This window comes from Onychostoma macrolepis, chromosome 25 (genome assembly GCF_012432095.1).
Source record: "Onychostoma macrolepis isolate SWU-2019 chromosome 25, ASM1243209v1, whole genome shotgun sequence".
Lineage (NCBI taxonomy): Eukaryota > Metazoa > Chordata > Actinopteri > Cypriniformes > Cyprinidae > Onychostoma > Onychostoma macrolepis.
This window is the reverse complement of record NC_081179.1, coordinates 6,216,120-6,243,073: the sequence shown is the minus strand read 5'-3', so window position 1 is coordinate 6,243,073 and position 26,954 is coordinate 6,216,120. Positions and strand designations below refer to the sequence as shown.

Genomic DNA, 26,954 nt, shown 5'->3' with positions numbered 1-26,954 from the left:
TACTGTAAAGAGTGGCAACCTGTAATTTTTACCTAAAAGAGCTATTTCTAACTGATTTAATCCATAGACATTCATGCTAACACTTTACTTAAAGCCTTTATGTATAATGCATTATAAAAGGCTATTAGAGGGTATAATGCATTATAATTATTCATAATGTGCATTGTAATACATTGCATTGTATTGTATATTGTCATAAATAATTATAACTAAATTTAAAATGCATAGTGTAACAATGAATTGATAAGTGTTATAATGTATTAACTGTGGTTACAATTATTCATGAGATTCAATGCATTATAAGGTGCATTACAAGGCATAATTCATTCATTAAAACTACTTTTGTAATGCATTATACATAAAGGCTTTATGTAAAGTGTTACCAAATTCATTTTGTTGGTGTAAATTAATGTATTTAAGTTTATTCAGTGAGGTTAAGTTGAATAAAGTTACACTGTAAAAAGTGATAAGTTGACTTAACTTAAAAAAAAATTGAGGAAACCTGTTGCCTGAAAATTATTAAGTAAATAATTTAAAAAGTTAAGTGAACTTGACAATTCACTTAACTTATTTTTTGTAATTATTATTTACTTAATAATTTTAAGGCAATGGGTTCCCTATTTATATGTGACCGTATTTAGATTACTATTTTTTCCTGTGTAATTATAGTATGTAATATGTATATAATGAATTTAATGTCAATACATTTATGAGATATATGAGGTGTAATTGATTTAATATAATCAAATATATTAATATTTAACAAAAATAGCATGATATTTCGATAAATTCTTAAAGCATAAATCTAGCAAAACTTAATGAAGTTTAATCTTAACTCAAACTATGATTATATCATTTAAAAAAAAAAAAAAATGATGTATTTATATATTGAGGAAACCTTGATGGATAGTCTAATTTATTGTTAAATTGTTTAAAATATTAAGACTTATATGTCATCATAGTTTTATACTGCCTGCTGTTACTCATTTTTAATAAATGTGCATTTTACGTGAAAATAAGTATTTTATGTGTCCACATGTTCCCTAATGAGTTAACTGAAAAGGCTATGTTGTATTTTTGTCCAGTGATGGTTTCGGCGTTGCTACTTTAGTGCCATTTTATTGACTGGTTTGTAACAGCATGCAATTACTCATAAATCTGTGCCAGTCAAGAAAGTTTTCAGAAAACAAAAGGTCCCTACAAAATGAAAAGACACTAAATCCATTTTGAGATCTCTTTATTCAGATCCCCTGTTGAACACCAGAATGTGTAAAAAGTGTAAAATCTACACATTATATAAATTCTACTGTCCACCTTACAGTGAGTAAACACAGAGCAATGTGCTGGACACAGCCTCACACGTCCTAAAAGAGTCCAAAATCATCCGTGTGAGGTCTGCCCTTCCCCAAGAAACATTTTTGTGTCCATTTCTGCAGTTGTTGTCCTTAGTTTCTTGATATTTCAGCTCATTAAAACACCTATTTCTCTTAGAATGCGTGTAATCCGTCTTCAGATGTGACACTGCCGCTACAAAACGCGAAAAGATCATTAAGCAAATGTAATATTTGGATAAGTCATGGAAACCCGTCTTTGCTTTGGTATGACTAAAGCGTGAGGAACTCTGCTGTGCGTTTGAGCTCAGCTGTATCCCGGAATGTGAGTGAAGTCGCCAAGTGGACACACGCAACCCCCGACACACAGTCTGTTTACGTTCCAAGGTTTTCCAGAGAATTAAAAGCAGGGGCTTTTGTTTATGTGCATTTTTTCCCAGTTACCAGAAAAAAAAATCCCCTTCGGGATCGCTCGCCGTTGCTTTAACCGATTCGAAAACGATGAACATTTCCTTCTGCGGGCACATAAACATCTGGACACTAAAACACAGCGGTTCTGCAAACCACAAGACTGGTCAGTTCTTAAAAATATTCTTCAGGTTGTTCATGCTAAAGTCAACATGAAATGCAGTTTGCAATGCATTCATAATGCAACATGTTTTGGTGTAAAAAAAAAACCTTGAAAGAAAAATGTATGTTTATCTATTGAAAAATGGCATTTGTGTATTAAGAAAGTAAACAAGGTTGATTTTTATTTCATGTTGACTATTATTTATTAATACATTGCTTGAGCTAAAATATATGGAAGCCTGTTTCCAACACTAATAAAAAAATTAAAAAGATAATTATGACTTTTTATCTCAGTTTTGATATAAACTTGCAATTCAGAATTCAGACTTTTTCCTCAGAATTACGAGTTTAAATCTCACAATTCTGAATTTTCTCTCTAAATCTTACAATTGCACATTTTTTGTTTCCACCACAGAATAAAAAATTGCAACTTTTTCTCTTTTTTTTTTTTCTTAGAATTGCGAGATTCTGAGTTCAACTGTGAGTTTATAAAAAGTAATGTTAAAGAATCGTGATATTAAAAAGTCACAGTTAGCTTTTTATTATCTAATTCCATAAAGGAAATGGCTTCCGTAAAATCTGCTCCATTTTTTAACATGTATAAAGCAAAACGACAGTAAACCCAAAGGTTTAAATTTTGGTCCTCAGTTACTGTGCAAACGGTAAACATCCAAGTTTACAATCTGAAACTTGAGACTTTTTACAGTTAAACCAAAAGCATTGTAAAAATCACAACTCTTAACCACAGAGTCAACTTCGATTGCAGCCTTGAGATTTACACAAACCTCTGTACCCCTTAAACCTAGCGACTAAAACTAAAAATAAAGATTAGCCTACTTCTGAGGAAATTAAAACAAAAAGCATTAACATAAGCTCAAAGTCCTCTCAAGTTTTTCCTGAGGGCACACAAAAAGGAGAAGAGGAGGATAAGAGCTCCCTTTTGCTTTAGAAACACCCTGAACAAACATTTAGGCTAAATGCTAATGCTAATACTGAAGTGTTTCCATCTGATATTCAGAGTCTCTGGGTGGGGATTCTTGGCCAAGAATTCATAAAAACATGTTTTGTCTTAATAACACTTGGAAAAATTAGTACCGGACCACAGATTACAGCGTCGAAGAAGCCTGGTGTTATTCATCTGAATCACTGATGAATATCATATGACCGTCACATCTGATCTCTGTATCAAATCAGACCCATGCATTTCACGTAAACTCAGGAATCGTCTTCCGCCTGAAGGGGAGCTGGATTAACATTTTATCTGATTAAACTTCCTAGAAGTTAGCAAAACCACATGAACCTGCTATGTGGGTTTATTTCTTGCTCATCTAGTCCAAGCAAATTTGGGCAACTGAACATTTCAAGCATCAAGTCATATTTCTGCAGTCACTGAAAGTGAAATGTTGCACGAAACAACAAATCCAAGCCAATTAGACCAAGTTATTTTGATGCAAAAATGATGTTCTTAGTATTTCTGTTGATTTCCAGTACAAATATCTAAACATTCTTAAATCAAGATACATTTACTTGAGAAGCAAATTAATCGTTTCCTAAAATTTCTAGGAAATTAACTTTGATCCCCCCCCCCAATTTTTTCCTTATCGAGTGTTTAGATATTTGTACCAGAAAATAAGACCAAATTACTAAATAAAATTATTTTTTGCAGTGATAAAATAGGCTTTTGGACCAATGAGATTTCAGTGTGGGCGGAGCAACTCAACACAAGCCATAAATAGAAAATCTAACGTTCAGCATTTGACAATTTTGTTTTTTGCATTGCGCCTGAATAAGACACTGTGTCGCAATTTGCTTTTTTTTAAAGAAATAATTGTGTTTTTGGCAAACTATTATGTAAACAACTTTGTGTCACATGACCAGACTGTTTTTTTGAGTCTGATTAGCGTCTGCGCCTGCTAAAGCACAGGCAACGTCATTTGCACACCTGACTCTGTTTTGAAGTTCTGAAGAAGAAAAATATGGATAAAAAGTGTAACATTGATCTAACAGATATTTAAATAAAATTCAAAACATGAAGATATACATGAATAGTTTATCAAAGGCAACTGTATTGTTGGTTTCTGGGGTTAAAAGTGACATTTTTAAGTGCAGAAGTGAGAATGTCCCTTTTCTCTTGCAAAAAAAAAAATAAAAATCCTGTCTGGAATTAGAAAATTCCAATTCTGGGAATAAAAAACCCCTTGTATATCCGTCCACAGGAGTGTTGTATCTCCATTACAGTCCAGACGCCAAAGGCTCTAGAGGTTATCGTACATGTGGAGGGTTCTCTCTAATTGCTGACCTACGCGCTGGTAGAAGGCGATCTGTTGGCGGAGATACGCCTGCATCATCTCTTTAAAATCCACCTCCCTCCGCTGGTGGAAGTGGTTCATCTCGGCCTGCAGGGCGAAACCCACAGTCCTGCAGCGTTTACGAATGCCATTCGCTTCCTCTTGGTCCATCTTCCCCTCGTCGCTCATACGCTGAGACTCCTTCACCTTAGCAAAAGCACCTAAGAGGGCGTGAAACAAAGAGACGTTTTAGAAATTTTGAAATATTGTAGCAATATGCAAAAAACACTAGTCAAGAACTAGCAATAACACTGAAGATAACTTTTAATTTTGCTAATTTTTAGCAAAAGACTAGGCTTGTGTTAAGCAAAATTCAACTGATTTATCAATTTTTTCAAATTTTTTTTTATTTACCAACATTTTGCACTTAAGGAAACTGGTATCACTGGCTTTGACTGATTTAGCAAATAGAAAGAAAGAAAGAAAGAAAGAAAGAAAGAAAGAAAGAAAGAAAGAAAGAATAAAAGAAAGAAAGAATAACTTATTAAATAATACTACATATATTTAATAACATTTTATAATTATAAAAATGAGTAAATAAATAGAATAGATGTTATGGTTAAAATTCACACACACACACACACACAATACATAAAAAATATGACATTCAATAACATTTTTGTAATTACTAAAATGAGTAAGTAAAGAGAATATGATGCTGCAGACAAAGTAGTATTATATAAAATAACATGCATAATTATATAATTTATAATTTTTATTTATTTAAAGTTGTAACAATTTTGTGTGTATGAATAAATATATTCAGTTTATTGAATATAATTATATGTAAAATATATGATGTGGTATTTATTATCAGATTTACACTATATACATATACATATATATATATATATATATATATATATATATATATATATATATATATATATATATATATATGTTTGTGTGTGTGTGTGTGTGTGTGTGTGTGTATATATATTTTTTTTTTTTTTTTTGAGAATTATATGTACTATATATATATATATATATATTATGCTGTATTTATTATCAGAGTTATACAAAAATTAATTTTATCTAGTCAAATATTCATAAATCTACACAATTTCACACAGTGTTTTCTATAAATATAAATCATTACAGATACTGATTAAATCAGATTAAATCACACTTTCTGCAACACCTGCTCTACATTGCAAAGGCCAAACAAGACTCCAATTTAAGCAAAAATTAAGATTTTTTTTTAAAGGTTTAGTCACGGCTCAGTGAATCTCTGATCTCACTTGTCAGATGAAAGTGCCTTTTGCCTCAGATTTGTTTAACGTTTCCAGTTTAACCGGTTTTAAGTGTTCTCATCCTGTTGTGACAGAAGAAGCCACTCGCACACACACACACACACACACACACACACTGGACGGAGCCGCTGAGTCACACGACTCACAGAGAGATACAAGTGAATCTGCAGACGTGAACCAACAGATCTACTAAATCATCACATGCTGTGTCCATCTGCAGCACAGAATACAGATAGAAAGCCAGAGATTATCACAGACAGCATGACGAATTAGATATCCCAGTGTGAATGGCTGATCAGAGGTTAGTGTTTGACGGTGCTGTACACACCTGTAATCTGACACAGGAAGTCTGGCCCTGTGTTCTTTGTGTTTGAGACTGTATACATGGCATTTATTATTACTTTATTTCCTTTCAGCTCACAGAATGACCAATTACAAACCCACTGCACAAACACCACAAAGAACAAACGAGTACAGTCAAATAAAAGCCCAGAGTCTGTATGCAAAGGCCTCTTGTTTGCATTCCCACACCGAGCATCTAAAATAAGACAATATTACGCCGCGTAAACAAGGTCACAGTTTGAAAACATATTTGTTTTTGGAAATAATTTCTAACCATGTTGAGTAAAATGGCCCATTTCTACACTTTTTGTAGCATTTTATCCTGAGGCATGGAAGCCCATTTCTGATTCGTAAGAAAACAAATCATGCTTTGGTAAATTACAATTATAGTTAAAAGGCTGAAATTATGAAATTCTAAGTCAAAATTATGACATTAAAAAGTAATAATCATAAAATAAAGGGTCTAAATTATGACATACTGTCATAATCACGAAACGTCAACATTTTGACTTTTTAGCTCATAATTACTGTGACTTAGTAAGTAAGCCCATTTCAACCACATGAGAAAAAAAATGCTTTGGTAAATCATAACTATGATATAAAGGTTGAAACTGAGAAAAAAAGAGTTAAAATTGAAATACTTAATACTTAAAATGTCAAATTATGACAGTCAAAATTATGAGATAAAAAGTCATAATTATGGCATAAAATGTCAAATGTTTTTCTCATAACTTTGACTTTTTGTTATAATTTAAATTCATCTCATAATTATGACTTTTTGTCTTATAATTTAGAATTATCTCATTATGTTTTTTATCTTATAATTTAGAAATCTCATAATTATGTCTTTGTTATAATTTAAATTCATCTCATAATTATGACTTTTTATCTCATCATTTAGAATTCTCATAATTATGTATTTTTATCTTATAATTAAAATTTCTCATAATTATGACTTTTTTATCTCATAACGCTGACATTCTATGTCATGATTATGACATTTTGTGCAATTTTGATTTTTATCATAGTATTATGCCTATCATTCCTGACATCATTTCAACTTTTTATGTCAGAATTATGAGATTTTGTTATGATTTTTTTTCTAAAGTGCTGGAAATGGACTTCCATATTGAGGTTTTACATACAAAAAAACATCACGCTAAAGCAACTGTTGCTAGTTGCTGAAGAATGTAGAAATGCACTACAAATACAAGATAAAACTGATCTTAACATGGCCATCCACATACAATATAAAATAAAACAGGTTTTATTAGGCTACTAATAGAAATCTTCATCTCATATGAATATACAACAGTTAAACATATAGTTACTCTATGTATGCAAATGATATGTACATGAACTCTGTTATTATTTGCTAACCTCTGAATACCAGTGTAGGCTGTCGTTCATTAGGACAAGTCAAATTGCTGGATACTGAATAGACGTTGAAGTATATGTGAGCTGTAATAAGTTAAAGCTACAAAGAGCAACGAAAAAATACATTTTCCAAGATGCATTCCTTTAAACTAGGGGACAATGAAATAATAGGGTGAATTTCTCATGACAGAGGGACAGGAACAAGCGTCCAGCGGTACCAGGCACAACCCAGCATTGACCTCTACCACACATACTCTCCGTTCACTCAACCACACGCAAGTTTACAGGACTGAATTCAATATGCTCAATATGACAGATTTCTTATAAAATCCTTCATTTTTCAATCAAAATGGAAGATGTTTATTTAAATGAAAAGAGGACATGTTGCAAGCCTGATTCAAACCTGGGCAATTTGCACCATCACAAATCCAATTATTCTAATATGCTGATTTGAGAAACATTTCACATCATTTTCAATGTCATGCACACATATTTGTTGTTTCAAACATCTGGTTTTCCTCACTTTGTTTGTAATGCTCAGCAAGTAAAACACTGAAAATGGGGTTAATCTGATTTGATCACTAATGGACCGTAGACACGCTAACCATTAACATACGACTGGAATATTGTGAATTCCTCCTGTTCTTTATTTTCAAACATGCAAAACTACATTGCTTGTGTGCTACGGTCCTAACAGAGTCATTAAAAGAGGAAGCTGAACATCCATAAACTGTCTGTACATCATTTCTGTGGTCAGTGATTGTCTGTATATTTATTTTCCTATATAAACACTAGAATATATGGCTTCTGTTTACTCTGAGGCAATGAATGTCTAGAGGCTTTCTAGTGGAAAACATGTCAAATCCTAACTCCAGTAGACTGCTAAAATAATTTTCTGGGGTATTTTAGTCCATACAGCCATATAGCTTATTGATCTATGTAGTATTATTAGCCAGTAAAATAGTGTCTTTTGAATTACAAAATCACGTATCAAGTTATTTAAATAAAGCCAAATGAAGCATTCTGTAGTATTTCCAGTAAGCAAGCTAATCAGTTAGCCTGCAAAGCTAACATTCTCTACGCAAGTTATGTAAAATCTTTGTAGTTCATTCTCTTGATATGCAACAACATATTTGTTATATTTGATTAAATTAGACAAAACCGACACCACAGACAACCTAAATATAACATACTACAGGCTATATGATAGCATGATGCTAATTGCAGTCAGAAAAATGATCAGTGTATGATCTGATCTTTCTTGCAGTGTTTGAGGTGAAATGAATGTTAATAGCACAAAGAATAACTGACCTGAAGCCACAGAGCTGCGTTTAATGTGTCTAACAGCACCGCCGTGGAAACACAGAGGAATTTCGGACTGGAAAAACAGTCACAGCTCAATTTATCCCAGAGCAAATTCTCAGACACCAGAAGTGGAGAAACAAACCATAACGGTGGGCCAAAAAGATCACACAACCACACTTTAAGCAAAACACTTCTACAGAAAGAAGCATAGTATGTTAATATAGATATATGCTTTTTACAATTAGATTTAGATACTTTCTAATGTGACAAACTATACCTGTGGTTACTCTGAGCTTCATACATCTAGTACCCTTAAACACTTTTTTTACAGATAAAAACTGATCTGATTATGAACAAAATACGTATAAATGTCCTCTTAGATGCATTTAACTGCAAAACATAAACATTAAAAGCCACAAAGAGCTTTCAACAGGCAAATTAGCATTAGCATTAGCATCATCACAAAAGTGAGGCCTTAAAATCACCCTGAGCAGTTAAAAGTTGGTCAGAAAGGTGACACTAAGTGACACTTGGTTTGATATCAAATGAAATGATTTTAATTAATTGTGACCCTGGCTGTGAAACCAAGCTAAAGTCTTTTTTTTTTGTGATTTACTGTTTTTTTTACATAAAATCATCCTTCATAAGGTAAAGAACATTCTGTGAAAATGTAACCTTGATGTCTTTAATATTGACTGAGTAAGACAAATGTAAGTAATGAAATTAATGGTTGAAATCAAACTTTGATGCTTGATATCTCATTATTAGATTTTGAGACTTTAGCCTGGATTTCACAGAGAGGGTTACAATTCGTAAGTGTATACACAGTGAGTAAAAGTTAGCTGCTATACAATTACAGGACAGGTGTGGAGCGATCATCCACCATCCTGTATATCTCTCCTGTTCATTCACACATGCTTACACTTCCTGATTATTTAAGACACATGCGTGACGTTCAAAACCGGCTCAGTTGCTGCCAGTTAGCAATGAGAACCTCAGAGAGGAATTCAAGGTCTTGCCCTGACATGTTATTCCTCTTTATTTCAAACCTAAAAGCAACAAGAATCACTCCAAAAAACGCACAACTCTGATGTATGTGTGCGAGTGTGTATTACTGGCAATAAAATCAGACCAACACCCACACAATCCGAAGAGTTCACGACTACTGTACACACAGAGCCCGAGGCCTGGAACGCCTTTTGTTTTTACTTGTATTTTTCATTCTCTCCCTATTTGCGAAGGCGGAACATGTTATGCATTAAAAGCCAAATTCATATCCCACTGCTTTTGGAAGGCCTAAATATTTCTGTAGCCTTTAATTCGGGGAGACGGTCGGGTTCAAGCCGACTTCTGGACATCGGGTCAAGTGTCCTGTCGTCCCACGGTGGATCTGATTACAGCTGGGCCGCTCAAACGCCGTACAGAGAGCGCTCGGAGAGGGCTGTTATTATTTCCCTGGGTCATGTGTTGTTTTTCCTCTGTTCATTGGTTCTCTTTGATCTCTGCCTGTGCTGTCGTGCGGCTCACAAGAGAAACAGATGCCCAGTTTTCACATATCGCGATCCCGGCGTTACAGTTGTTTTACTATCCCCTAAATGCAGGACAGTAGATGCTTTTTACCTATTGCAGGTAAATCAGAGGACAAAACCAACACTGGTTTATCCATTACAAATATTAAACTCAAATTGTATTTACTTTCTTTAGTGAATGTTATTGGTTTAGGCCTATACTAGCCACTAAAATGAAATTTCCTTCTGACAACAGTATAAATCATATGAATGAACAAATAATATAGCATAACGTTTCCATTTAATCAAATCTTGACATATAAAACTAAATCCCACCCCACGTTATTTCCTGCTAAATGTTGTTCTCACATTTAAATGTCACAATATATATATATATATATATATATATATATAATACATTATGAATGCCATTTAATGTTGTTTTTGAAGAACGTTTATATTTTATAACTGTGTATAGTGGTTTTTAATACATTTTAAGATTAACTGTAAGCCAGAAATGGTTTCTTAAGTTAAAGTGCTCCCAGACAGCAACAGTTATTTGATTTACTATACTAAAAATTATATATACCAAAGTTATTTATTTAAATGTACCAAAATTACAAACTAAAATAAAATAAAATCATAAATAATGAAATAAAATGTTATATTTTATATATATATATATATATATATATATAACATTTTATTTCATTTTTCAGCAACATTTCTCAATTTTATTTTAATTTTATATATATATATATATATATATACACACAACTAAAATGTAAAAATAAATCATATAAAAATAAATTTATATTTAAAAAAAAATCAATATAAATATGAATATAAATATTTATTCAAAATATTAACTAGAATTTTTATGATGCTAAAACAACTCTGATTTAATGTTGAATCAATATCAGAATTAATAAGCAAATGAAATATTGGACTGAAATCAAACATCAATGTTGATTCAGCAATGAATCGATGACTGTTGCTATCAAGAATACGGTCCCTAAATCTGTGCGTCAAACATCAGCAGCGCAATATAATAAACTCTAATCGGCTTCTACTGTAGGAGACATGCTGTGTATACATTAGTTGCTATTAGCAACTTGATTATTTAAAAACACCATTATCCATTGTACGCTAAGATCCATTGTGTCTGAACATGAACGGTAATCATGTTACGACCGTTATAGGGTGTGGACATGAAACTGGAGAAATCATACTGGCCTCCTTTCAACACGTCAAATGTTTGCTTAGGGTGGTTATTTGATTAGCGCAAACTTATTCTACAGAATAACGCTACGTTAACTAACCGAAAAGGCACAATAATGATTTAAGGACTGTGAAATAACTCTTATTTTATGGGATTAAATCTTTTCCAAATCATTACCGTTAATCTGGGATCTGACATGTGCCTCGGTCATATGACCAATCACGCCTTCAGCAAACTCAGTTATAAAGATGAAACACATTTCTGTTCTCTTCAACAATCGTCTGACCTCACCACATTGAACACATCACTGCATTTGTTTAACGAACCTGTTCAACAACATTAAATCCTCACGTTGATTATAGTGTCTCAGTTGTCAGGGTCTCATGTAAGCATTATTGTAATACTAATTTTTTAGTTTTTTAAATTTCTTTTTGTTTTAATTCTCTATTAGTTTTATTTTAGTACTTCAAGCCTTGCCAACTAGCTATTTCAGTTGTATGCACACACACCATTTATTTATTTGTGTTTATGACCACAAATTAACATTACAAATAATATAATATAGCAATATTATTTGTTATAACTATTTGTTTTTATCATGCATAAGCAAATACAGATTTGTCTACCAAACTAAGTCATGCATTAGACTTTCATTCAAAAGGTTTTAATATTGTGACCAAAATTTTATCTGGTAGTGTAAATGCTTACTAATGTCAGGATTTATGTTAAGTCTGAGCTCTCATGAGCGAGAAATTCTTAACATCACTATGAAATTCCACGAAAGGATCATAATGAAAGTGGAAGTTTGTCTAAGCCACAAACTGATTGAGCTTTAATGTCTTGGACTTGAGTGCACTGATTAACCACACTATTTCCCCAACTTCCTGTGATTTAGACTGAGAATGAAGAGGATGCTTCCTCTCAGGAGCACAGCCAGGAGTTTCTCTTTCTTGACTGCCATTTCAGCTTTACAAAGTCTCTGCAAGTCACATTTGGGAGTTATCTGACATCATCGACAGCAAAATTCACTCCAGTCCACAATGTGAGGCCAACTAACCACTGCTCATAAATAACAACACGTGTGATTGGCTGCCTACAGGCATGATGTCACTGGGTCACTCCAGCTGTGTGCCCCACATTTGAGCAAGTCACTAGGTTTAGAAGCAAGCTGAACATCTAAAAGGGGTGTAGAAACAATATGAAACGTTTGAGGCAACACAATGAATAATGAAAGCTGAATTTCAACACCCATGAGTTAAATACAAGTTTGACCCATTTATCAATAAATCTCTAGCCTAATCAGTTGGCCTACTTAAATGGATAGTTCACCCGAATGGATAGTTCAGGTTTTCTGAAGAAAGACAGACAAGTATAGTGATGAAAGCCAAAATTTTAAATGTCTTGGAAGAATATTGACTGAGTAATCCACTATTTTGTAGAGGGGGGTCAAAATGGCAATTTTCACCTGAGATTCAGAACCAAATTACAAGGGGGTAAAAATGACTTCAGAAAGATGGCAGCATCATAATGTTATTTTTACACAGAGATTGGTAGGTCTGTTAGTAAAATCTATTCACTTTAGCAATCTTTGTTGCATTATGTGCCAGTGGTGACCGTTCAAAAATGGGGAAACAGCACTTTTCAAGTTTTTTCTCCAAAGTTTGCAGGCCTGTAACTGAAAAAGTATTAAAGATATCTTAATGCCCTTTTAGAGATTGGGTCTTAACAAACTTTCCTTTAGGCATCTTCATTTTTAAGGCCCTATATGGTTCGGTTCCAGAGATATTGGAATTCCAATATGGCTCCAAGAGTAAATGATTAAAATGTAAATATTTTCAGCGTTTACTTTTATTTCAAGCAACAAAAATGCATTTTCATGCTTTTAGTTTTAGTTAACAAAAATAACCCTGCATTGGACCCCATTTACTTTCATTGTATGGCCAAAACAAAACACATTTTTCAAAATACCCATTTAGAGTTTTAAAAAAAGGCAGTTCTGAGTGAACTCTCCCTTTAAACAAAACTAAGTTTGAGTGCACTTTACCTTTCTGTAGGTGGATGATGTCTGGAAAGTTGGACAGCAGGCCCTGGTACAGCGACAGTTTATCCAGCATGTGAAACAGGTCGTATTTGGGCTGCTCGGCGAACATCTCCCCGATGTTCTCGTAGGTGCGGCCTGTGTGCGAGATGGCGTTGCTCAGAGCATCCGAGCTGTACGGAGGATCCAGCAGGAACGACTGGCTGATGGACTGGAAGGCGTTTCCCAGCCTCTGGAACTCCTTCCGAAAACCTCCGAGATGTTTGCGAACCAATTCCGATGCGACGTGCGTCAGCTGCATCACGCTGTCGTCCATTTTTTTGGCGAACACCTTGAAGGAATCAATGCGCTCCTCCACGTCCTGAAGGTCCTGGTGCTCGTTGGGAATCTGGAAGGTGAGCATGAAATGAGCCCCGACCATCTCGTCCTTTTCCGCTCGCCTCTTCCCGAGCTTCCACTGTTTGTCGTCTCCGCACATGAGAAAGTGTTCGAAACCCTCGTACTGAGACAAAACGGGGTGGCTGGTCATGTGGTCCATCCATAAAATAAGCCTCCTCTTCCTTTTCTCAATAAAGTCTTCCTCGAATCGTCCCGTGGCCTGTTTCTCGGGAAGGTGCGGCACGGAAATTACCGTGAATTTGTGTAGTAGTCGGTTGTAGAGCCAGTCAAAGTGCTTGTAGCGGCGGTACACCGGCCTGCCAGTGTGACTGGGGGTGACGCGATACGAAATGTACGTCTTAATGCCTTTGAACTTTGTCTGTTTGGTGGGGTCTTCAACTGAACAGATGAAGGGCTGAGGGTTCTCCTTCCACTGAGGCCCCCGGGGGCCCATTTCGATAGAGTAAGACTCTGCGATCTTGGCCATCATTGGAACGTCGCCAAGTATGAAGGCCTCAACACCTGAGCGCACAAAGCTGGAGAATCGGTTCAAGTTCCTGCCCACCATGCTGCCCTTTCTATTGCTGGACATGCTGTCCTGGCGCTCCATATATGGCTTTGGCCGGTAGTGGACGTTGGGGTTGGAATACGGACTTTGGGAATGTCCATTGGCGCCAACACCTCTCCAAGGATCTTCATCCTCAACCACCGTTGAGGTTTCATCCCAGTCCTGCCAGTCTTCATCGTCGTCGCTCGGCAGGGTCGTGGAAGGCGTATGGATGTACGATAAATCCTTACCAGGAGAGCTTCCAGGGGAGCTGAGGGAATGATCTGTCAGATTGGACCCGGATCGGTTCCGGATGATATGAACGTACGAGGCGGGGAACAGGCCTCGCTCTCCCCGGCTGTTCTCTCCTTGTAGCCAGCCGTCCACAGAGTTCTCTTCGAAAATCACCAGCTCCTCATTCTCCTGGATGCTGATCTCCTCCTTGTTCTCACTTTGGAAAGTGTAGAGGGCTTTGGCTCTCAACGACATTTTTGTAACTTTGCAAGCCAGATGCACAAAAGTGGGCCACAATTAAAGTTCCTTACCTCATATCAGACTGTACAGATCAAATCTAACAAAACCAGGGCTGTTTGATAACTTAAAACTTTGGTTATATAGTACAGCAGTACTTGTTAATACATGCATAGTACTTTAACAAAACTAGCAGTTTTGAGGCTGTTGGTGAACAATATTCTTTATGATAAAGATCACTTTTTTAAAGTTACTGACCATGAAGAAGACAACAGGAATCTTTTTTTCCCCTGGGAAACAATCTCCAATATGCTACATTTGTAAATAAAGCATTACATGTTGGAACTCCCTTCCAGGTTGTTATTCTCCAACTTCCCTTAATTTATGCCGTTTCATTATTCCACAAAACCAGAATCTTCAGCCGCAAAAAAAAAAAAATAAACCGATAAATCCACAAATCCCGTCCAACAGAACCGAGACACCGGCAAACACATTCAGTTCAGTGTCTCATAATAACTATATAATAGTTTTAGGCATTTTGCATGCTGTCAAAGTATTAAAAAACAAACACAAACATCTGTTTTGCAAGTCCGGCTGAACTAAATTCCAGATGAAAACATTATCTCAACATTTCGTCCCAGACAGGGATGGGAAATAAACGTATCCTTTGCATTCCGCCAACAAAAGAACAAAAAGTACATCTAAAGCACCTTTTTAATCCACAGATCCAGTTCAGATCGCTGTGTGTTCATAATAATCCCTTCGAGAAGTGATTCAACAGGCCCGTGAGGAGTTTTTCATAAACTATTTCTTTACTTTGAGCACAAACGCAGTAACTCTTTCCATGACGTGACGACCGAACAATGAGAGTAGCGCAGTTTAGCGCGAGCTTTACAACCGCGTTTGTGGCGCCGCTCGGCGGTCAACTAAACAACAGTAACATCTGACTGACAAGAGTTAAACAGTCTTATCAGTTTCTAACAAACGCAAAACGCATCCGAATTACTACAATAACTCAGCTAGATGACTTATTGCCACTGAATGACAAACCCTGCACTGTTCTGCCATTCAGACACATTCATTTTATTTATTTATTTATTTTTTTTGATTGACAGGATTTTGTGGGTTATTTGAGGCATTTGTACACAAGAACGTATAAACCGTTAAAATAAAAATTGTAATAATTATTAATTTGAAATCCGCGTTTCTTTAAAAGATTTTCAAAGTAATCACAAACGACCGTGATTGGTCCATCCTGATCAGCGCTGAGAAAACTAACAGATACCACGTGATGTCGCCATTCGTCTGAAAAGAACTTGTAGTTAAAGTACAAGGTGAAGATTTAAAATGTGATTAATATTATTTAAGAGTAATTTATAGGCAACACCTGGACCGCTAGTCTCACTACATGTTCTATTTCCTCTCTTTGTAATGCTTTTATTTTGCTTTAGAATTAAGGTTTTTCATGGAGACGAACTAACGCAGCATATTTTTACAGTATTTACCAGATTTGTAATTTGTGGTTCGTCGCAGTAAATCGAACGAGCTTTAACCGCCGTAAAATGCTTAAAATTAGATGAATTCTTCACCGATCGGTGAAACTCAGCGATTAATTTTGGTCGGCCGCGGTGAGGCGTGATGACGTCAGCGCGCCACTGCGTTTGAGCGCGTGTTTCTCTGCAGAAGTAGGTGTTTGTGTTTTTCGCTGTTTGTATTAGGCCTGCTCTTTTAAATCACGAGTAAAGGATTTTAAGAGCAGCTCTGATGGGATTGTGATCACGTGTTTGCTGTCACTCTCTGCCTGCAGTCTGTTTATCTGTACGTGGTGTTTGTGTATATGAGATTTAAATGAGTCCTGTTTGCTTTTGAAATACCTTAGTGGTCTACATACACTTATCGTGGCATATAAATGTTTTCACAGGTCCATCATGGAGGCTCTGACCCAGGCTCTCTCCTCCAGCTTCTCTGTATCTAGAGAACCAAACAGCACTTCTGCTCCCCATCCGCGGCTGGCCCAGTACAAGAGCAAATACAGCGTACTGGAGCAGAGTGAACGGCGCAGGAGGTTTCTGGAGCTGCAGAAAGAGTGAGTTTACCTTACACAGCCACATAAAACACAAGAGCAGCTGTTATCAACCACCTTCGACATGTTATTTAGATGCAGTGACACTGACAGAATACATTATGTTGGCAGGAAGAGGCTAAACTATGTGAATCACGCCCGTCGGCTGGCTGATGGAGACTGGACCAGAGCCGACAGCGAGGATGAGGAGGATGAAGAGAAGAAGAGTCAGCAGGAGCTGGAGAACAGCGTTGATGAAGAAGGGATGGAGATCGAGCAGAAGAAAAAGCTACCAAAGCATTATGCCAACCAGGTGCTTAAAAACACTTAGACAGATATAGTTGTTTAAAAAAGGACTTTTAAAGGTACAGTAGCCTGTAAGTCTTTGGTTTAAGAAACTGTAAATAACTTGTATTATGCCTTTTAACAAATTCTGTAATCATATATGACTTATATAAGTATTTTACAATCAAATCCACCGCTTTTACACTTAAATCAGTGCTGGAAAACACATTGACAGATTGTCATTTATATATAGCTGTCTTAAAGGTACAGTAATAAAATCATTGCTAAGGGTTAAAGAAAATGGGTGGAAAATGCTTATGTAAAGCAGAAATACTATTAATAACTTGTAAGTGGTTACTTGCATGGGTATATACTAATGTAAATATTTTATAATAAAAATACTACAAAAGTGATGCATTATAATGCTGTCTGGGAACATAATTAAAAGTCTTTTAATAGAAAAGTTGTATATTTTATGTTTCTGTTATATTTCTGTTTTTCAGCTGATGCTGTCAGAGTGGTTGGTGGACATCCCTGCAGATCTGAGCTCTGATTGGCTGATGGTGGTTTGTCCAGTTGGAAAGCGTTCCCTCGTTGTTGCCGCTAAGGTTCGGATCTTTTTCCATCCATCGTGAACATCATGAGATCAGACATACACTAACGTTCAAAAGTTTGGGTTTAGGAATTTTGTTTTTAAATAATTAATACTCTTTTTTTTCCGAAAGCATGCATTAAATTGATCAAAAATCACAGTAAAATCATTTATAATGTTAAAAGATTAAATTTCAAATAAATGCTGTTCTCTTGAACTTTCTTTTCATCATACTTTCCTGAATTAAATGCATCACAGTTTTCCATAAATATATTGATTAGCACAACTATTTTCAGAAATGTTTCTTGAGCAGCAAATCAGCATATTAGAATGATTTTTCTGAAGGATCATGTGACACTGAATACTGGAGTAATGATGCTAAAAATTCAGCTTTGCATCACAGGAATAAATTACATTTTAAAATATAATAAAATACAAAATTGTTATTTAAACTGTAAAAATATTACATTTTTACTGTAGTTTTGATCAAATAAATTTAGCCTGGCTGAGCATAAGAGACTTATTTCTAAAACATTAAAACATCTTAACAACCCCAAAGTTTATATGTACATGATGCATCATTTTCAGTTTAATTTTCATGTTTATTATTTTATCCTCAGGGATCCACGTCATCTTACACCAAAAGTGGCTACTGTGTCAATCGATTCCCTTCTCTTATTCCCGGCGGTAACAGACACAACTCTGCACTGGGGAAAGGTCTGCACCTGTCCTACAGATTCATCACACTAGAGTGTGCTAGAGTACTGCAGTTCTGAACCATACCGGAAAATAAAGTGACAAATATGTTTTATATAGATTACACCATCTTGGACTGCATCTACAGTGACGTGGACAGAACATACTACATCCTGGATGTCATGTGCTGGAGGGGACATCCTGTGTATGACTGCTCAGTGAGTGATCACTTCCTCTAATGACATTTATATAAACACATTCTACACTTTTGGACCATTTTCTATAATTAATTTATCTGAAATATACTGTACTTATTATTTTTGTTGCACCAAAACAATCATAAATTTAGTGTTAGATGTATCATGATTGCTGTTCACTTTGGGTCAATTTCTTTTTTTTGTTTCGTTTTTGTTTTTTTCCGAAGAAAATTATTACTTTTATTCAGCAAGGAGACATTCAATTGGTGAAAAGTGACAGTAAAGGCATTTATAATTTTACAAAAGGTTGCTATTTCAAATAAATGTTGTTCTTTGAACTTTCTTTTTATCAAAGAATCCTGTAAAAAGTATCAGTTTCCACAAAAATATGAAGCAGCACAACTGTTTTTCGACACTAATAATGAGAAATGTTTCTTGAGCAGCAAATCAGCATATTAGAATGATTTCTGAAGGATCATGTGACACTGAAGACTGAAAATTCAGCTTTGCATCACAAAAATAACTTTTGAATGGTATTGTATGTAAATGTATGTTCTGGCTAACCACTTTGCATGTGGAATTAATTTTCATAAATGCTTCGGTATTAAAATTCTAGTTTGTTTGCACATAATTCTTTTCTTACAATGAAAAGCACAAACTTATGTATTTTTACAGACCGAGTTCCGGTTCTACTGGCTGCAGTCTAAAGTGGAAGAGGTTGAAGCTCTTTCTGAAATTTCCAAGATTAATCCTGTAAGTGAGCAAAATAACTGCATCTATGAACAAAGCTGAACTTTGAGCTGAAGTATGTGGTTCATGGTCTGTTCTCTCTCTCTCTGCAGTTCCGGTTTGTGAGTCTGAACAGCATCAGCTGTTCAACAGAGTCCATCCAGACGGCTCTTGCACATGAGTACAACTTTACAGTAAGAACATCTATTATTTGGCATGCTAAGTCTATAAAATAACACTGATTGAGCTGGATACAAGGAGGCTTTTACTAGCAGATTTATGGAATTTACTAGAAAAGTACACTTAAATATTTTAAATATTTCTGCTTCAAACTGTATTTAATAAGTATAGTCCTGTCAAACGATTAATCGCATCCAAAATAAAAGTTTTTGTTTATATAATATACGTGTGTGTACTGTGTATATTTATTATATATAAAAACACAATATATATTTTGGAAATAAATATACATGTATATATTTATATTCATTTAACTTGTATTTTATATAAATATATTTAATACTGTATATAAACATAACATTTTTCTTAAATATATACATGCATGTGTGTGTGTGTGTGTGTATATGTGTATATGTATATATATATATATATATATATATATATATATATATATATATATATATATATATATATATATATATACACACACACAGTGGGTACGGAAAGTATTCAGACCCCTTAAATTTTTCACTCTTTGTTATATTGCAGCCATTTGCTAAAATCATTTGTTAATTTTTTTTCCTCATTAATGTACACACAGCACCCCATATTGACAGAAAAACACAGAATTGTTGACATTTTTGCAGATTTATTAAAAAAGAAAAACTGAAATATCACATGGTCCTAAGTATTCAAACCCTTTGCTGTGACACTCATATATTTAACTCAGGTGCTGTCCATTTCTTCTGATCATCCTTGAGATGGTTCTACACCTTCATTTGAGTCCAGCTGTGTTTGATTATACTGATTGGACTTGATTAGGAAAGCCACACACCTGTCTATATAAGACCTTACAGCTCACAGTGCATGTCAGAGCAAACAAGAATCATGAGGTCAAAGGAACTGCCTGAAGAGCTCAGAGACAGAATTGTGGCAAGGCACAGATCTGGCCAAGGTTACAAAAAAATTTCTGCTGCACTTAAGGTTCCTAAGAGCACAGTGGCCTCCATAATCCTTAAATGGAAGACATTTGGGACGACCAGAACCCTTCCTAGAGCTGGCCGTCCGGCCAAACTGAGCTATCGGGGGAGAAGAGCCTTGGTGAGAGAGGTAAAGAAGAACCCAAAGATCACTGTGGCTGAGCTCCAGAGATGCAGTCTTTAAATAAAATAACGAAGGAGTGGCTTCACAACAACTCCGTGACTGTTCTTGAATGGCCCAGCCAGAGCCCTGACTGAGGATGGCAGAGGATCCCCAAATCCAGGTGTGAAAAACTTGTTGCATCTTTCCCAAAAAGACTCATGGCTGTATTAGATCAAAAGGGTGCTTCTACTAAATACTGAGCAAAGGGACTGAATACTTAGGACCATGTGATATTTCAGTTTTTCTTTAATAAATCTGCAAAAATGTCAACAATTCTGTGTTTTTCTGTCAATATGGGGTGCTGTGTGTACATTGAGGGAAAAAAAATGAACTTAAATGATTTTAGCAAATGGCTGCAATATAACAAAGAGTGAAAAATTTAAGGGGGGTCTGAACACTTTCCGTACCCACTGTATATACACACACACATATACTAGTGCTGTCAAACGATTAAACGCGATTAATCGCATCCAAAATAAAAGTTTTTGTTCACATAATACATGTGTACTGTGTGTATTTATTATGTATAAATACAAACACATGCGGATATATATTTAAGAAAAATATGTAATGTGTGTGTATATATATATATATATATATGCATACATACATACATACATACATACGTATGTATGTATAAATGCATTATATGAATATAAATATATACATCTAAATACATGTAAATATTTTCAAAATATATACTGTATGTGTGTCTTATATATACATAATAAATATACACAGTACACACACATATATTGAGTAAACAAACTTTTATTTTGGATGCAATTAATCGCGATTAATCATTTGACAGCACTAATATTCAGTGGGGGGGAAATTATTTGATCACCTGCTGATTTTGTACATTTGCCCACTGACAAAGAAATTATCAGTCTATAATTGTAATGGTAGTTTTATTTGAACAGTGAGAGAAAAACGCATTTCAAAAAATTTACAAATTAATTTATATTTTAATAAGTGAAATAAGTATTTGACCCCTTCGCAAAACGTGACTTAGTACTTCTTGGCAATCACAGAGGTCAGACGTTTCTTGTAGTTGGTCACCAGGTTTGCACACATCTCAGGAGGGATTTTGTCCCACTCCTCTTTGCAGATCCTCTCCAAGTCATTAAGGTTTCAAGGCTGACGTCTGGCAACTCAAACCTTCAGCTCCCTCCACAGATTTTCTATGGGATTAAGGTCTGGAGACTGGCTCGGCCACTCCAGGACCTTAATGTGCTTCTTCTTGAGCCACTCCTTTGTTGCCTTGGCCGTGTGTTTTGGGTCTTTGTCATGCTGGAATACCTAATCACGACCCATTTTCAATGCCCTGGCCCTGAAGGTACATCGTCCCTTTGATGCGGTGCAGTTGTCCTGTCCCCTTCACAGAAAAACATCCCCAAAGCATAATATTTCCACCTCCATGTTTGACAGTGGGGATGTTGTTCTTGGGGTCATAGCAGAGATGGAAACTCGAGTCTGCGGCTTCGAGTCGCACTTAAGTTGCATAAATAAAGACTTGGGACTTGACTTGGACTCGTGACTCATGAGACTCGTAAAAAACCCAAGTCATTTGGTATGGGAGTTTATATGAATACATCTCAGAGGGGAACTGGATGTCTTTAGAAAAGTTTAGATGGTGTTTTCTTTTCATCTTGCCTCTGTATAATTCATATTAAAGTAGTGTTCATAACCGCAGCGCTGCTTGGTTTACAGCGGCGACCAAGGAAACGATGTTTAATTGCTGTTCAAGCGCCACCTGCTGGAGAGAGTGAATCTGTTTTCTAATTCAACCTGTCTGCTCTTTTGTTTCGTGCAGATGCTTTATGTAGAATAGTTTCACAAAACTAAAGTCATTAGTTTTTTTTAAAATTATACAATCCAATTTATATTAAAAACTGCTCATGCTGCATGTATGCAGCCTTTGTTTGGATTGTTTTGTGTTTAAAACTGTTTAGTGCTTGCCTCTAATTTTAAACTGAAAAAGAGCACAGAAGTTTGTTAGTTTGTTTATATGAGATTTCTTTCATTTGTGTTATTCTTTTGATTGATTGGGGTTTGTTTTAAAATTTCTATTTAGTTTTGTTGTTTGACATATTTCAATTTTACAAAGAAATGTGCAGCATTTTGTCTGACAATTAATAAATGGACACCTTTTCATTTCTAAGTTTTTTTGTTTGTTTTTTTTAATCATATTGTGAAATCAGTATTTCAAAACCGATTTAGCCTCAATAACTAGCTGAAAGAACTGTTGCTAATAAATAGAACAAAGACTTGAGACAGGAATTGAACTCCACTTTAAAGACTTGAGACTTGACTTGGACCTCAGACACTTGTGAACATGTCTGGGTCATAGGCAGCATTCCTCCTCCTCCAAACACGGCGAGTTGAGTTGATGATAAAGAGCTGGATTTTGGTCTCATCTGACCACAACACTTTCACCCAGTTCTCCTCTGAATCATTGGCAAACTTCAGACGGGCTGTACATGTGCTTTCTTGAGCAGGGGGACCATGCGGGCGCTGCAGGATTTCAGTCCTTCACGGCGTAGTGTGTTAACAGTTGTTTTCTTGGTGACTATGGTCCCAGCTGCCTCGAGATCATTGACAAGATCCTCCCGTGTAGTTCTGGGCTGATTCCTCACCGTTCTCATGATCATTGAAACTCCACGAGGTGAGATCTTGCATGGAGCCCCAGTCCGAGGGAGACTGACAGTTATTTTGTGTTTCTTCCATTTGCAAATAATCACACCAACTGATGTCACCTTCTCACCAAGCTGCTTGAAGCCCATTCCAGCCTTTGGACGGCTCTTTGGTCTTGGCCATGATGGAGAGTCTGGAATCTGATTGATTGATTTGCTTCTGTGGACAAGTGTCTTTTATACAGGTTAAGACCCTTTAAGAGAGTGCTCCTAATCTCAGCTCCTTACCTGTATAAAAGACACCTGGGAGCCAGAAATCTTGCTGACTGATAGGGGATCAAATACTTATTTCACTCATTAAAATGCAAATCAATTCATAACTTTTTTTGAAATGCGTTTTTCTTTGTTTTTTTTTAAATTATAGACTGATTATTTCTTTGTCAGTGGGCAAATGTACAAAATCAGCAGGGGATCAAATCATTTTTTCCCCCACTATATACATAACAAATATACACAGTACACACACATATATTACGTAAACAAAAACTTTTATTTTGGATGCGATTAATCGCTTGACAGCACTAATTAATTATGGTATTACTTGTTCCTATTTAAAGCTGCAGAAATTTTATATTTTAGACTTTTTAAGGACTTTTTTTATTTACACACATGCTCCTAAATACATTTTATAGTTTGCACATCTATTTTTGGTTGCATATGCGAGTGAAATTCTCGTACTGTTGAGCCCTGGCATAGAAGAACTCGAACTGTGTTCCTCTCTTCTAGGTGGATGGGCTTCTTTTCTACCACAAGGAGACCCACTACACCCCTGGCAGCACACCGTTGGTCGGCTGGCTCAGACCCTATATGGTAGCAGATATCTTGGGAATTGAGGTGCCACAGTGTCCCCTCACCAGCAAGCCTGATTATGCCAGCCATCAGCTTCAGCAGATCCTGGAGCACAAGAAAACCTCTACAGAAGTTCGCCCGGCCGACCAAAACGGCCGATATGAACTGGAACACCTGTCCACGCCAGAGACACAGCTGGAGAACTCTCACAGTGCTCAGAAAGAGAGCATGGAGGTCTGAGGACTTCTGCTTCAACTGCTTTAGAGAGCACTTTTCTCAAGTCTGCGCATGACCGTGAAGATGATCTCATTTCAGGAGTACACTGACGTCAATGAGTTTTTAAATGCTATATTTAAAATTGCTATTCAGTTCTAAGTAACTCAGATGGAACTATTTCTGTAACCGTAATGGCAAAAATGAAACTATTCTGCTTTTTTGCAGATATTATTTTAGGAAACACATAGGTATAAATGAGAGTAGACCCTCGTGCTCTGCTGAATTCTCACACTCTACTGAATTCACATACTCTGTTTAGTCACGCATCTTCATTGGATTTTATATATAGCTTTTTAATTCGATCTTTTCTGTAGAAGATGAGATCATTAAGAATCAGCTGGTGAAGAAGCCTATGAATAGTTTTTTTAAATTTGTGTTATGACCAATAAAGTTTTACTGTCTGTTTTGTTTATCCCCTTGTCTAAAATATTTTTGAACGTCTGAAATTTGCTTGCTTATAAGTGCACATTGATTAAAGTTTGGGGTTAGTAAATTTTATTTTATTATTATTATTATTGTTTTAAGAAATTAAAGGGTTTTTAAAGATTTTATTTTTAGGATGCATTAAATTGATCCAAAGTTCACAAATGTTTAAATGTTGTTTTGAACTTTCCATTCATCACAGAATCATGAAAAAGATGTATCGTGGTTTCAACAAAAATATTAAACAGCTCAACAATGTTTTTGACATTTATAATAATCAGATATATTTCTTGAGAATCAAATCAGCATGTTAGTATGATTTCTGAAGGATCGTGTGACACTGGAGTAACGATGATGAAAATTCAGCTTTGCATCACAAGAATAAATAACATTTTAAATACATTAAAATAGAAAACAGCTATTTTAGATTGTAATAATATTTCACAATATTACTGTTTGATCAAACAAAAGAGCATAAGACGCTTCTTTCAAAACCATTAAACATTCCGACCAGCTTGTGAACAGTTGTATACATTACATATACAATTATTATAAAATAAAAGTATAATCAGTTATATAAATTATAATTAATATATAAAATATTGTTTGATATATACGGACATGTATAAAAACAATAACAAGGGTTTTTAATGTCTCATTTCTATTGGCATCATTTGTAACAGCACTGAGTTTTTAGCTTTGCCAAGGAAAGGCTGGCATCATCAAAATCTCTTCTGGTTGAATGTCAAACACCTCATACACAGATGTGCAGGCGGTTAGAGTGAGGCTGCTTTCGTTGATTTGAAACCACTAGGTCACTTCCTGCAGTAAACCAAAGCGTAATCGGAGAGTTTGGTTATTAGTCAGTAGCTGCTTTCCAGGAACTCACAGCACCTGTCAGCCCAGATCAGACTTCCCGGATCACTCATGACCAACACTGAGTAAGATCTGTCAATCAATAAAGCACATCAACAGCCTAGGCCTACTCAAAACATAAAGTGTGCCAAAAATGCTCTCTAGTTTTTGAGACTTGCAGCTTCTCAAATCCTGTTTTGCCTGACTTGGGGATGTTTTTGTGTGTATAGTTTAGTTTGGGGCTATGACGGGTCACTGAGTGTGAATTTCTTCTCTGAAAGTGAAAGCCCTTGTGTGCATTTTTCCAGCATGATATCATGAATGCTCTCCTGTCAGTCATTCTAACCCATGCATGGAAACCCGCCTACAGGAAGCTCTTTGTTGTTTTATCGGCTCGGTTTCTTGGCAGATTTTCTTGCGTCAGGTTTAAACTGCATGATTTTTATACCCTTGCATCCACAATGATATCTGTACAGAATGGAAACTTTCAGTTCAAAAATACTGACATCAAATATTGCTGTGATCTGTTTAGCTGTAGTTTAAGAACAAAATTGACCTCAAAAATAATCTAAATGTTTTATATTTTACATTTTACTAAACAACAATGTGCTAAAATATTCTAAATGTATATCTTATTTTGAACTCTTATTCTATAAGTACAAAAATAGAACGGGGGGTTTATATACTTAGGAAACTTACTTTTAGTTTGTTATGAAAACATTAGAATATGTCATCATTTACATAACTAAATATATATGTGTGTATGTGTGTACTGGTATATATGGTTTACGAGTGTATAATGACATGGGTACCACAACATAAACATGGTTTATGAGGACACATCCTGTGTCCCCGTAAAACAAAAGGCTTAAAAAACATACAAAACGGTGTTTTATGAAATTCAAAAATTGCCAGTAGTTTCCTGTAAGGGGTAGGTTTAGGTGTAGGGTTGGTGTAGTAGGGCAATAACACATATAGTTTGTACAGTATAAAAACCATTATGGTTATGGAGAGTCCCTGTAAACCACTAATTCAAGTATGTGTGTGTGTGTGTACAGGTTTATATATCCTAGAGGGGACTTAAACCTGAATACACACAGACTCATGGGGACTCGTGTCACGGTGGGGACCTAAATTGAGGTACAAAAGCTTATAAATCATACAGAATGAGTTTTTTGATAAAGTCAAAATGCAAAAAGTTTCCTGTAAGGGGTAGGTTTAGGTGTAGGGTTGGTGTAGGGCGATAGAAAATGCGGTTTGTACAGTAGAAAAATCATTATGCCTATAGAGAGTCCCTACAAGGATAGCTGACCAGACTCTCTCTCTGTGTGTGTGTGTGTG

At 35.6% G+C, this 26,954-nt stretch overlaps 2 protein-coding genes across 3 annotated transcripts; one reads left to right on the top strand and one right to left on the bottom strand.

The window, feature by feature from the left end:
• Positions 1–1,220: 1,220 nt before the first annotated feature.
• On the bottom strand, positions 1,221–16,082 carry snx33 (sorting nexin 33). Its single transcript, XM_058767355.1, has 2 exons — positions 13,301–16,082; positions 1,221–4,410 (listed from the first exon to the last, which is right to left on the bottom strand). Exons 1-2 carry the CDS (start codon positions 14,706–14,708, stop codon positions 4,157–4,159), a joined length of 1,662 nt encoding a protein of 553 aa, XP_058623338.1. The 5' UTR covers positions 14,709–16,082; the 3' UTR covers positions 1,221–4,156.
• Positions 16,083–16,245: 163 nt separating this feature from the next.
• snupn (snurportin 1) lies at positions 16,246–25,016 on the top strand. Of its 2 annotated transcripts, none has more exons than XM_058767356.1 (9): positions 16,246–16,375; positions 16,612–16,776; positions 16,885–17,065; positions 17,541–17,645; positions 18,250–18,346; positions 18,446–18,543; positions 19,198–19,275; positions 19,365–19,445; positions 23,997–25,016. In XM_058767356.1, exons 2-9 carry the CDS (start codon positions 16,619–16,621, stop codon positions 24,297–24,299), a joined length of 1,101 nt encoding a protein of 366 aa, XP_058623339.1. In that variant the 5' UTR covers positions 16,246–16,375; positions 16,612–16,618; the 3' UTR covers positions 24,300–25,016. The 2 variants fall into 2 exon arrangements, with proteins under 2 accessions (XP_058623339.1, XP_058623341.1); XM_058767358.1 differs by having other exon boundaries at positions 16,370–16,508.
• The last annotated feature ends 1,938 nt before the right edge of the window (positions 25,017–26,954 follow it).